Genomic DNA, 13,891 nt, shown 5'->3' with positions numbered 1-13,891 from the left:
TATGACTGAATAATAAGAAAACACATCTAGCTGGCCTGGCAGAACAGAGTAACAAAGCACTCCCTGTATCCTACAGTTTCTTGGATGGAGCAGAAATTGAAGATGCACAGGAGCTGTGGCAGTAGCTGATGGTCTGAAATTGGGGAGGTGTCATGTTTAGTCATACCAGCTTCCAAAGAATATTCATCATCCAAGTGTGAGCAGAAGGAGGACACTTGGAAAATATAGCTGTTATTTTTTTTTCCCTTTAAAAATACGGATATTTTCCAAAGTGCAGTGGTATGTTTGAACTCCTGAGTGGATTTGGTTAATTGACTGGCACATGGGGTGTAAAGGGATGGTTGCAGTTACTAAAACATGAATACCTATCTGAATGAGGAAATACTGCAGGGTGAGCTAATACATAAGATGATCAGTTCTTCCACTGACATCCCACAGAAGTAAAATTTATCCACAGACACTAGAAGTGCTGGCTCTCAGAAAAATAAATCAGGAAAATAATTTTTTCTGTGTATTTCTCAGAAATTATGGTGTGAAAATAATAGGCATGATGTTGGATTCTGTAAAGAAAAATAGTCTTCACCTTCTATTTGAAGTAAGGCTCTCATTAAAATAAAACAAAACCAAAGCCACCTAAAACAGGGCAAATTATATTTTGTAATAAATATAATTTAAAAAATTGAAGTACTCCACTGCTAAGTTTTTATGCTTTTTGCTTAAAACTGAATATTATATACATGCTCCAAAATGCATAGTCCCACTATTGTGCATCGTATGGAAGGATAACAAATGCTGTTATGGAGAGCCAGTGGAAGTGGTGAGTAGGTTAGCAGTCATCTTAGTGCCCCATTCTTGCTATTAACAGGGCCAAATAATAATACAACAAAAAAATGTAAGAAATAATGAAGAATGAGGTGAATTTCATGTTGAAATAGTCAAAAGGTACACAGAGCTGCAATCATTTTAGATACAGCTGCTTGAAAGTTTCTGAACTTTCTTTGTAATAATTTTTTTGGCATACATTTGAATTTGTAACACTGAACTATGGGATTGGAATGGTACCGTTGACACAAATCTTCCATTTACACAATCTTCTGATAGTAAAGTGTTTTTTTAATGATTCCCTAGAAGTTTTCTCCTGCCAGCTCTTTTCTGTGTGTGCTTTCCTTCAGTCATGATATAAATAGCCCTCAGCATTCCTTCCCTGGCATCCTGGTGGAGGGAATTGCCGTTGCTTTGAATTTCAAAGGCTGTATTTTTACTTTGGTCTAGTTAAACCTCATCACCATTCTCACAGCTACTTTTACGTACAGAAAGCTGTCATTAACCTCTATGGAAGTGCTGTGTAGGTAATTTCTTTCATGAATTTTAGGGACAGTGTCGTGCAAACCTGCTCCAGTTCCTCCTGGTCTCAAAGGTAGAAGTGGCAGTGCATTCACAAGGAAGGGAAAACCAGGTGGTGTTTGTTGGTCTGTGTGGGACTGGTATTAGAGTTTGAGTTTGGTCCCTCAGTCCTGAGGCTTGCACAGACTTACTGAATTTGGGAGGAATGGATGGATTAGGCATTGAAGTTGGCAGAGGAAGAAGGCAAGTCATGTTCAGTATGCCAGTGTTTGAGCTCCCTTTGTCTCCCAAGGAGCCTCTTTTTGCCTTTGTTTCTCTTGCCTTCAGCTTACAGTAAATGTCAAATATTTTGAGATCTCAGTGTTCATGCTCTTGTAGAGTTATGTGGGTGTGCCCAAAGCCTCTGAAAGATGCCTGCCCTTGACAACAGGCTTTTTTTTTTGGATCCAAAAAGATTGAAGTTTCTTCTGACATCTCACCTTGACTGGCTCCTTATGTTTGTGCACTGTGAGCTTGCACCTCTTCTGCCTCTGAGTTGAGATCAATTGCAAGAAACTCAAAAAACCCCAGACTTTTAAAAATCAGACACCATCTCGCTTTTAAAATTCAAGCAACATGACATTCCTAGTGAAGTGTTGATAGTTACCAGTGTTAACTGTTCATCACAGAACAGTTCTGTAACCTGTCTGCCGTAGTGCTGGACTCTCACATTTGTTAGTCAGCTGGAACATCTTAAATTTATCAGGTAACAGGCATTTTTTATGTCCTGTCTGGTTTCAGTAGTGCACCTCAGTGAAACACCATCATGGATTAAGTACAGATCACAAACCCAGCCTACTTTTTTTGCCTATTCGTCTCCCTCCAGCTTTGCATCCTAAGGTGTGATTTCAGGGATAGTAATAGTATTTCCAGCAAAGAAAGCCAGGCTGAAGGGGGAAGAGACTGGAAAAGGAAGGAGGCATTAGGAGGTGGGTATGAGCAGTAGGAAAGCCTGCATCTCCCTCGTGCAGCTGGGGAACGGCATTCCTGTCTGCACAGTGAATGGATGTGCGGTGCAGTTGTCACAAACGAGGGGTGGTAAAACTGACAAATATTTTTCTCTCACATCATAAAAGTGCTTTTTCAGATTCTCGTGACTTCAGTTCATGCCAGTTTCCTGACCTTGGCGAAGTGCTGCGTATAAACTTTGCCCAGAGGGCCACTTGGGTGCTCTAGGAGAATAAATTTAGAGTTTAAAAGTTCAGCTGCTTGTTGTTTAGGCAAACAGAAACATAATTTCAGAAGGAGGTGGCTGGAACTGTATAATATGAAGGAGGTGGGTTCACAGTCTTTCATCTTCCAGAGCAGTTTGGTTTGAGGCTGAGCATTCAATTAAAGACAAAAGGTTTCTAAAGAGGAATGGGAGTGGGAAATGAGGGAGCAAAATCTGTGTGTTAAATTTGTCATAGTTTGACATGGAGAGGGTTTATGTCATTCTAAACATGTCTGTGATGTTTTGCTGCTGGGAGGAGGTGTTTGTTTCTGTCTCGTCCGAAGGTCAAGCATGAACTTCTAAAGAGAAGTGCAGAATATCTATTCAAGAATTTGTGTGAGTTTTCTGCTTAAATACAATTTGGATGCATATCCCTTCAAGCTATGTTGCATCTTTCCATTTCTGGAATAGAAAGTTCTGGACCTCTTCTGCTTTTCTACCTGAATTCTCTCTTGGGAAAAAAATGGGGCTTAAGGCAGCACTGCAGTCCTGTCCTGTGAAATTCTCTAGTTAAGCTGTGTTATTTTGCATATCAAATTGAGTGCTTCTTTTTTAGTGCCTTGTATTGCTTGTCTGCCTTGTGTCTTCACAGAAATGAAGTGTATTGAAATGTCTGAAATGAAGTCCCTGGTATCTTTGGACGCAGACCTTTTCAGTTGACCACGTGAATTCTGTTCTAGCTACAGTGGCATTGCTGATGCTTTCTGGATTTATTCACAATTCTTGTTTTTTGAAGGTCTTGGTGCCCCTGGTTCTGTTACAACAGTTTCTGATGGAGTTAACCAGACGGGGCCAGGAACCACTGAGTGCCCTTGTGAACTTCGGGGTGACATATCTAGAAGACTATTCTGCAGACTATATCATTCAACAGGGAGGATGGGTAAGAAGACCACGTTTCATTTTCATACTTTGTTCAGTGCTTATTTCTAAGTGTGATACGAGTCTGACCAGGAGTAAAAGCTAAGAGGGATTGCCAGAAGTAAGCAGATGCGAGAGGGAATGACTCAGGAAAAGCAAAAAAATAAGAAGGAGGTCAGGAACAGAAAGGGATCTTGGGCAGTCATCTATGTCAATTCTCTGCCCCAAGGCAGAACTGACTTTTGCCCATTCATTTCTGATGTTGACATTAAAGACCTGTGTGATTGGACTCCACAATTTCCCCGGGCAATCTGTTCCAGTTCTTTGCATGCCTGGTTTGCTGGATTGCTGTTGCAATTGAAGAGGTCCTTAGGTGGCAGATAACAATTAGATTTCATACACTGTGTGTTAAGGTTTGTTGCTAATTTGCATGGTGACCTTTTGATTGTATGTGCTTTCCTGTGAATATACATGCAGCATTGCATGTGGAAGCAAACACCCCTAGCAAGAGATACCATGCCCGAGAGGCTCATCTTTTTAATAGAATGCCCTGGTGACTGCTGGGAGTGGTATATGTTTTCTTTTCTCCTCTTAAATTTCAGAGGGTTTTTTTAGCAGATAAGTAGTTGGAGAGCACTTCATACAGAAACGTCAGTAGGTACTAATTTATTTCTATAATAGGTGTTAAAATACCTCATGCATATTAGACTTTATAGCTGTGTCGGAACATGCGTAGAATGAGCAATCAGGATTTCTTTGTGCTTCGTTTTTCCTTGTAGAAATCTTTAATTCATGGTAACCAATGTTCCTGAGTCATGGCATGCTGAGAAGGTTTCATTTAAAAATACATCAGAGAGACAGCTCACAGCCCAGGAGCTGGATCTTGAAGGCTGAGCCTTAGATTACTGGGTTTGGGAAGGGTGCCAGATTTGAATGGAATTAATCTGGGATTTGTGAAATGGCTCCAGCAAGTTGATTTATTCTAAAAAGAAAAGCTGTTCAGGAAAACCCAGTGATATAAAAAGCACTAGTAGGAAAAATCTCATTCAGAAGCTTCTCACCTTTCAAGACTGTGCCTTAGGTTTTTTTGAAGAGTAATTCTTTCCAGAATTTCTGTACATCTGCACCTTCTTTATCTGGTCCGTTCCTGGCAGTGGTGGATAATAGTTTTCAAGGCCTTTGGGAGGGATTGTTTGTCTTTAATGGACAGAAGCACTAACAGCACTCAGCCAAATGACCTCAGGTTGCTTGATAAATGCACTCACTTTGCAAAGTATTTTCATCCCAGGCAGGTCTTCACTTGCAGCTTTAAGACAGTTCAGTGTTGGTGCTGTTTTGCTTTCCTGCCTCGGTTTTTAACCCTAGAAAGGGCTGTGGTCTGTTCTCCAGCCCCTTTTAGAGGCCTGCTGTAAACACACTTAATACAGTGCAAAGCCTCTGAAAACAAGCAGCTTTCCAGCACGGCCTCCAGGGGAGGGGGCTGTGCTTTGTGTTTGTGTGACTGTGCATGTGTGTGCAGACCCGGGCTGCGAGCCCGTCTGTGTCCGGCCAGCCAGGCATGAAATCGCACTGACACAAGCGGTGCAGCAAACAAGCCTGAGCTATTTTTGAAACAGCACAAGAGGCGAGGAAAGAGACAAGGTGATGAAAATGCTTTCCAGATGAATTAGTGTAGCTGCACTAACCTTTTGTGAGTTGCTCTGGGCATAGGGTTGGGGACCCACTGGGCACGTGACTTTTATGTGGAGGAAGGGGAATACGTGGTTTTACTGTATTTCCCCCTCTCCCCCCCACCTCCCCGTTAGCAAAATGTTCATTTTTACCAAGCTGCATGATTCTCAGTTTGTCCCGAGCCTGCGGGATGGTGGTTGGGGATGGCAGTGCTGGGAGCAGGGTGGGGGGCCGAGGTGGGAGAGGTTGTGTTTCTGAGAAGGGCCAGGAAGAGCCACCTGGCTGGTTTTGCTGCCATGGAAGTGTTTGCATTTTTTAAGATAAGCATCTGCCACGGGGGCTCTGTGTGCCGGATCAAGTTGTCAGTAATAATCTGCTAGAGCCATAAGGGCAGCGTAGAAACCTGGGAGTCTCCAGTGACTCATGTTGCTGTGACAGTAAGAGGGTCAGTTTTTGTGTTATTTTGGAGCAGGTGAAGATAGGTCTTTCCTGCAGCTGCTAAGAGCTTTTAAAACTGAGAAGATGCCAGAATAGCCTCTCTTTTTTTTTTTTTGTGGGCCAGGAGCAGAGGAGAACTTCACAGGAATCAGCTTTTCAGGGGCAGACCTGAAAAACTCTGTGGTGTGGTCTCTTCCCTTGGCACCACATACTTTGGTATCTTCCTATATTTTTGAATTGAAGTCAACCTTTTCCAGGAGGGAAGTAGCCAGTCAAAGGTAAGGGGTCAGCTGAGCCCTTCCTGTGGCCCCACTGTGGGTCTGGGGAGTCAGAATTTTACAGAGCTGTGTCATGCACTTGCTGCATCCTGTGCAGCCACGATGCGGCTGGAAGAGCTCCCAGGGTTCTGCACATGGGCAAGGCTTGAAGGTTCCTCTGTGAGCTCAGGAGATTTGTTGGTCCGGGAAAGCATCCGATTGAGGATGGTGGACAGTTAACTAGAAACAAAATTGCTGACTCAAGGGAGTTAAGATTTATAAATTGGATGGCTGTGCAGCAGATTTCAAGAAGTCGACGTGGCTTATAGGGAATGGGAAATTTGAGATATGTGAGGATGAGAAGTTGCATTTTGATTTTTTTTCATGCCGGTCCTGCAGAGATACTGTGATGAGATGGTGCGTAGAAGCAATGAGTGTTCCCCTCCCATTGTCCCTTCAGGCACTAAAATTGTGATTCAGCTAACTGTTGGTGGCAGGATGGGACTGGGATGTAATGGCGGGTTGATTGGTGAGGGAATGGCTGGCATATTTTTGTGTTCAAGTGCATATGGTATTTCAGTACTGTGATTCTGGCCATTGTGTATGCTGTTCCCCTTCCCCTGGCTCTCTTCTACCACTTTAGGGTGAAAGTCTTCCAAGTAGGAATGTCTGCAGTCACTGCAGACTGTGTTTGGTGCAGCTGGCAACATAAACATGAATGAAGGGATGAAAGGACCACCTCATCTAGTTTACAATCTCTTAGATTTGCAGGTGGATGCAAATGGATTTTAAAGGACTGTAGGAAAGCGAGGAAATCTTGCTTTCTTCTGGACAGCCTCCCTCTTTCACTAATTGCTGTGACAGGTTTGGCTGCAGCTCTTGCGTTTACCCTGCTTGACTCTTAAATTTTAGTATGATCTCTCTTTTGGAGCAAAAATGCTGGGCATTCCAGGTTCTCTAAATAGGGGACACATTCCTTCCTCCTGACTAATGAGTCAAATGGTCATTCTAAGATCTCCTTCCTTTATCTTCTTGAACCATTGCAAAGCAATACCCAGCCTGCTTTACAAGTAGCTTCATTCTTCTCTTTCCCAAAAGCAATATTAGGGCTCAACAAACTGATATGCAGTGTACATGCTCTCCCCTCCCTTTTTTTGCTCTCCCCTCCCTTTTTCTGCTCTCCCCTCCCTTTTTCTGCTCTCCCCTCCCTTTTTGTGCTCTCCCCTCCCTTTTTTTGCTCTCCCCTCCCTTTTTCTGCTCTCCGTTCCCTTCCTACTCATACCTCCCCTCCCTTTTTGCTCTGTCTGACTTCTCCAGGGCTGAATGCTGCTGCATCAGAATCAATTCTTGGTCTCCTGGAACAGTGCACAGTAAGGCCAGTCAGTTGGTAAGGATTTTTTTCCTCTTCCTTTCCACCCTTATTCCCGAAAAATTGATTTCTTCTCAAGTTCTGCGGTTCCTGTTTTTCTCGGTTAGATTTCATATATGTAGAAATAGCCTGGGAACGTCTATAAGGAGGAAAAAGTGTAAGATTGCTTGGAAACTAGCTGCCTTTTTTTTCTCTCAGACTCACATTCCTGTTACAAGCCCATCTGCTTTTCCCTTGTTTGAAGAGGTGAAATAAGCACACGCAATCGGTGTTTATCAGGGTGCAGTTAATAACCCTTCTTCTCTCAGTACCAGCTTGGAACTTGTATTTGTGAAGCTGAAATTGTCTCTGCCTTCCCAGGGTTCTTGTCTCATGATGTTCAGACCTGGATTTGCCTTTAACTAGTTCATCGCCCATGTTGAAGAGGGTAAAAGTAAATTTGCTTGTAATGTGCACAGTGTTTACAGTTTCCTATCTCAGCCTTAGAAGGAGCTGTTCTCTCCGTGTTCCCAGTGTTTTGTCTTGGGCTTTGCAGCGAGTTTAAACATTTTTTTTGCTGCTGGTGCTTGAATAATGTGCATATTAGAGTCTGTTAAACAATCTGGAGGAGAAAGAGTAGAGATGCTTTTCTTCCCATGGAAGGAGGCAGTCAGTTTGTGCTACCAGAGATGCAAATCTCCTGCAGCAGTCCAGGTGTCTGCCCTGGGAATGACAATGCAGAAATAGAGAGACGTGCTCCACTGGAGGAGAGAGAAGTAAGTTTAATGTGGGAGAGATGCAAGAAAGGGCAGTCTAATTAGAGAAGTCCTAGAAAGGAGTTTTCCTTTCAAAATAATTATAATTTCCACTTGTGTCACGGTACACTGCAGTGAAATGTCTAATTTTATTTCTATATAACTTCTTTGGTACAGTAATAGATTTTTTTAGGCACTGTGGCTGAAGAAGGGAATTAAATAGTTAAGGAGCAACTAGATCTGCTTTCTCTTTTTCCCTCCAACAAATTCAAATCTGGCTGTCTGAAGAAGTGGTCTGTAAATAACTGAATTTACCTCAATTTATACAGATAAGAACAAAACCTTAAAGGATGTTGGTTTGGTGCTGACTCTCTGCAGGTTGTAGAGGTTATGTTGGAGGGCAGGGATGGAATAGGATCGTTTCTGCAGGCTGTTATAGCCAAAGCATTCCTTGAAGGGAAGAATGAGAGCAGTGGCTTCAATACAGCAGTGCTTTGATCTGGTTCACTCAACCTTTTTTTCCTTAATAAAAAGTGCTGTCCTATTTGTGGACTATGTGTAAGAACTCTGTTCTCTTTGTCTTGGCTCCACCTATCTCGACGGTTTCAGAGTGATGGACAAAGAGGCACAGAAAGTGCCTGAGGGCTTTTTCTTACTTCTTTATATTTCAAAATGCATTGTTCTGGATCTGAGTGTTGTCAGCAGCTCCTTTATAATCCGTTTCTCTGAAGGATTAGCAGGGTAGTGCTGTCAGGTCTGACTTCCAGGAGGGTCTGAGGAAGCACAGTGTTCTGGGGCTGTGGATGCAGACATGGAGCAGATGGAACTGCAGCCTGGACGAACAAGGGTGGGAGCGGAGCTTTCAGACCCCGGCAGCCGTTCCTGGGCACAGCCTTTGCCCACTCATCCCTCGGCACCAGCACACGACTGCTCCTCTGCCACAGCTAGAAATCCTACAGAAGAGTGTTCCCAGCTCTGGGGAAGTTTGTTGCTGTGGGAAGTTTGCTTATTTCCCCAGAGGGAGATGTCTTAGGATCCCTGGACACAGGCCAGTTCATCACTCCTTGCCTCTTGTTTTTCAGACAGTAGATTTTAAGCACAAATGCACTTGATGGGTTCCTAGCGCTCATTGCTGTGACACTGCTGGTGTGAGGAGAGTGGCCGTAGAGTCATAGAATATCCTGAGTTGGAAGGGACCCACAAGGATCATCGAGTCCAAGTCCTGGCCCTGAGAACAAGTGCCTGAGAACATTGTCCAAATGGTTCTTGAGCTTCATTTCTCTCTGTGATAAGTTACTGTTACAAGATAGTCATACCCTCACCTTAGAAACTTCTAGTGAGTTGAGTGGTTTGAATTTTTTATCATAGCCAGAATTGCTCTCCTGGAATTGTTCTGCCAGTATTTCCTCCTGCACTTCAAGACACTCTTTTTGTCAGGGATTTTATGTGGGTCTGTTTAGTTTCGTGTTGAAGGGTTGAAGCCCAGGGAACGTGTTTATTTTTTCCCCTGGCGGCTCTTTGACCTGTATACGGAATTTTTGCCTGTGCTGGACAAAATCAGAATCTGGGGTGTGCGTGTGGCTTGCTGGGCTGTGTAGTTTTTCGGGTGGGCTTTTCTGTGTCTTCAGAAATGAGTTTTGTTGAGTTGCCTGTTCACATAATTCCTTGTTTGTATTTTAAGAACTGAACCAGAGAGACCAATTGAGCTTTTAAGAACGCTTAAAACCAAACCTTAGAAGCAGCTTCCACAGCAGTTGGACACAGCTGGTTTGCATTTTCCTGGCCTTTGGTGTTTACAGGGCAGGGCATTTAAAGTCTTCTTTAGGATGCAGTAAATGCTCTGTTGGACACGTTGATGGGTATCTCTGTTCACTATCTAATATCTCCATTATAGATGCAGTGTGTGCTACTACTCCTACTATTTTCATAGAGAAAGAAAGTTGCTTTTGTCTTTGAGGCATGCAGAATTTTGATTTGAATATTGCTTTGCACCAGAAGCAGCCTTACATAAATCAGGCTGAAATTATTATTTTGCTAAATAAGGATTTTTTTCCTATGTGTAGTTGAAATTTTGCTGTTTAGCAAATATAACTACTGTAGTTAATAAGTCAGCTTGTTTATACACCCTTAACAACCTATTAGAATACTATGAGAAATAATATTAGTCATCATAAGAGTCATTTTCCAAGTCATGGTTTGGGGTTTTTTTGTTATGTTTGCTGTCTTTAAGTCATAATTGAAACTTGACAGGTGTTTTTAAGTAGCAGTTCTGTATTGTATGTCACAGACATTGGAATGGGCTGCCAAGGAAGTTGGTGGATTCTCAGTCTCTGGAGGTTTTTAAGATGAAACTGGATGTGGCACTTAGTATTGGTATTGGATCAAGGGTTGGACTTGATGATCTTGGAGGTATTTCCCAACCTGGTCAATTCTGTGACTGGTAGTGTTCTGAATCCATGGCTGAGAGTGATTTCAGCGAAGGGTTCAGGTTCCTGCGCTGGCAGGACTACAGCTAAATCCAGACTGATGGATTCTGCTTGTTGGGGGAGCTTTCAGATTTTTTTTTTGCTATCCTGTTACCAGTGTAGAGTTGTCCAGTGTAGCTCACCCTGTAGCTACAGCCTGTCCTGAGGGTGAGTCTGCCACATTTGTTCAGGTGCTGTCACTTGTCCAGGCATTTTCTGCAAGTCAGACCCCACAGGCTGAGGGCAGTGATTGACTGCAGTAGCTCTGTTCTTTAGGTCTGCAGATGGCACCTCAACAGAGTTAAGTTGATCTTTTCCTCAGGCCTGCCTCGTGGGCTGTGAACCATTCTGGTTATGTTCTAGCCAAGAAGGGAAATGCGCAGTTCTCCTTCTCCTCCTCATAACTTGTGCCCACTCTTGCCTCAAGTGGCAGTGGCTGGGATCAGGAGTGGCAGGATGCTCTCGTGAGGGGCTTACCCACGCTTCTCTACCACACCTGATGTCGTTCTCTTAAGTGTGCTGGATGAGTTTGCAAGTCTCCCGTGGCAAATTTGGAAAAGAGCAGCTGTGAAATTTCTGGTTGGAAGCGGTAGACTGTCTGTTTACAATAAACAAAGCAGATAAAGAAATGCTTACATACATTCTTACTTACTATTAAATCTAAAGTGTAGGGCTTATATAAGGCCTCAGGTTATTAAAAATCCTTCCACATGTTACATCCTGTCCTGAAATAATCTGCCTGTTGGGGCTTTGCTTCTGGGTCACATCTGTAGATGAATCAAGAGAATTGTCCTGAATGTCACTCAGTTTTTATTGCAGTTACTTTAAAAGGAAAAAAAAAAAAACAACCAACAAAACACCAGGAAGTGCAAACCTCAACTGAACTGGCACAAAATCCTGGCTTTATCCGCTTGACTTTATGTATTAAATCTTAATTCAGCTCAAGAAATATTAATCACGTATCCTAAATAATGCCTATTACTGTCTGGCTTTTCAATTAAAGCTTCACAAGCTTTTAACGAAAAAGTGATGGAATTACCCACCGGCGTTGTGGGTGTTCAGCTCTCCCCCAGGTTTGCCAACCGTGGCTTCAGGCTTGGAGAGTTGAGTCCCCAAGGCACTGACACGGAAGTTAAATTGTCTGTAAAGACAGAAAGGACTCAGCCAGGCTGCATAAGGCTCTGATTTATAGGGAGCCAGCAACCGATAACTCTTTTGAGGTCAGCGCAGCCTGCGTGAGAAGAGGAACAATAACACTCTTGAGCCCCTTTGGCACTCCTCCCTTCTGCTGAAGGCAGGATGTGTGTGTAGTATTGGTACATGTATTAATGAAGTATTTGAAATATTGAGGATTGCCCATGTTTCTTGTAGTACCCTCCCTTCATTTCCTTATGCTCTCCAAAGCAGTTCATCCTGCATGTTACCCTCAGGATACGCTCAGAATTTACTTGTGTTTTGTTAGAAGTGTGTCTCCAGTGAAAGTGCTCCGGCAAAGCACATTTTTAAAATGCCTACATTTTTAGGGGGAATAACCAGAATAACTAATGCCCAGTCCTTATACATCAGTGTTGCCTCCCCATCTGTTTGAGGATCTGGCATCGTGTCATACTGAGCAAAGATATTTTCTGGTGGTACTTTATGCTATGTGTTCTTTTTTATCATGGGCAAATTGTCTGTGGGTTTGCTTTGATTTTCCTCATGTGAGGGAAGAATGAAGAGTGGTGGATCAGGAAGAGAGCTGAAGCAGAGGCTAAAGGAATAAGTACGTATTAAGAAGCATCAGGATGGCTTAAATTTCACAGCAGTCTCTGTACCCGACTGTCCCTGTTGGCTACAGGTGGCTCCATCCTGCCCTCCATGGGCTGCTGAGTCACGGCTCAAAGCCACTGGGCTTTCTCCATGTACAGGGTGCGACTGCAGGGGAATTCAGGCTGTCTGAATATGGCCCTGGGTGGTGCTTTATTTATGGAAGTTTGCTGCAATCACCAGGGCTCACAAACCCACAGCAGCACAGTGTGGTTTTGGAATAGTTTTGTCTGTGCCTCATGTTGAGCGGGTCACAGCAGCGTGGGCGCACTCCTGGGGCAGGGCCAAGAGCAGAGCTGTTATCAGGGCTGTGTGTCCCTGTTCTTTTTGCTAATGGCAGATCACAGCTGTGGCCTAGTGTGTTGTGATGTGCTGTGGTGGGGAAATCATTCTGCTTTGTGGAAGGGTAGAGCTGAGCAGGTAGGAGGGTAGCACAGAGGCTCATGAGATTGCAGGTTTCACCCCTAATTATTTTGTTGTTTAATTGCCACTCTTAAGAGTCTGTGTCACTTTTGGAAATAAAAAATCTGTTATAATTGGAGGTGTCTGGCCGTGGCTTATATTGCAGTGAGAGAATTTCCTACTTAATCAACATGCAGAGCAAATCTTGATGGTCAAAGGAGTGAGTGTACAATCTCAGAGTGAGCAGCAGGCTGCCTCTCCATCTCAGCACAGGGTGGTGTGAGCTGACCACAGTGACTGCCTGCCTGCTGTGCTGCTCTGCAGTGTGTGCTGGAGCGGGACAGGTCAGTGCTGCCGTGGAGTCCCGTCCTCCCACGCTGCACAGCAGCCCTGGCCCACACAGCTCAGGGCTCTTTGGATCCAGTAACCTCTGCCTTTGCTTCAGTATCTTGCCTCTTCTTTTCCACTGCCCTTACTTTGCGATGCTGGTTGCTTCCCCCGGGTGTAGAGCTTCATTTTGTTTTAATGGCCTGAGCTGCATTTAAAAAAAATTAGTCGTTCTAACGAAACTTTCAAGAGGGTACCAGAGTCCTGACTCGTCAGTCACTGCTCGTAGAGCAGAACTTGCTTTGGGTTTATTGGCGTGTGGGTGGTGTCTGAACATTTTCACAAAGGTAATGCTTTATTAGTTTTTATTTCATTCTGAATTAAGACTTTGTGGACATCCTTAAGTAGTTAATGAACAGCTTAATCACTTTTAACCGTTTCCCTGAGGAACTCTGTGCTTCGTTCCTCTTTAGAGTCTCTGAACATGTTACCAAGCTGGATGATGTTTCCCACATCTGACCAATTTAAAGGCATTTATGAAGAAAAATTCTTTTTCAAAAATTCCCAAATGCACTGGTTTTGGGAAAGGTTTAAAAAAGAGGGACAGCTGCTTGGAGTGCTTTAGAACTATTGCATGTGGAAGGGAGCAGAAAGAAAGAGAATGAATGGAATTTTTTTCTTCATTTTATGGTGGACTGTGCAGGAAAGCTTGATAATTGAACAAGGAATTTGCACAGAAGGGGCTCCCAGCACTGCAGTACTTTATGGAGTGTTCAAATATTTTTGTTATGAGCAAGAAAGTTATTGAATCTCTGTTAATGGTTTCATAGACTTCTATTATATGGCACAGCAAACTTTGGGGTTCCTCTCTGCCCCATCTCTTTGTCCTGATTTCAGCTGGAATAGTTAATTTTCTTCTTGGTAGCTACTACAGAGCTGGGTTTTAGATTTAGGATGAGAGTAATGTT

General features: G+C 43.4%; 1 protein-coding gene across 2 annotated transcripts in view; it reads left to right on the top strand.

Moving 5' to 3' along the window:
• The window catches only part of BCL2L13 (BCL2 like 13), a 37,765-nt gene that overhangs the window by 19,628 nt on the left and 4,246 nt on the right, over positions 1-13,891 (top strand). For both annotated transcript variants that reach the window (XM_027905543.1, XM_027905552.1), the window contains exon 6: positions 3,333-3,476. In XM_027905543.1, the coding sequence (XP_027761344.1) occupies positions 3,333-3,476 (144 nt within the window). The remainder of the gene's footprint in view (positions 1-3,332; positions 3,477-13,891) is intronic.

This window comes from Empidonax traillii, unplaced genomic scaffold (genome assembly GCF_003031625.1).
Source record: "Empidonax traillii isolate 1590-97213 ecotype Southwest subspecies unplaced genomic scaffold, ASM303162v1 scaffold25:size3598162, whole genome shotgun sequence".
Taxonomy (NCBI): Eukaryota; Metazoa; Chordata; class Aves; order Passeriformes; family Tyrannidae; genus Empidonax; species Empidonax traillii.
The sequence above is the reverse complement of the archived record's forward strand: the minus strand, read 5'-3'. Positions and strand labels throughout refer to the sequence as shown.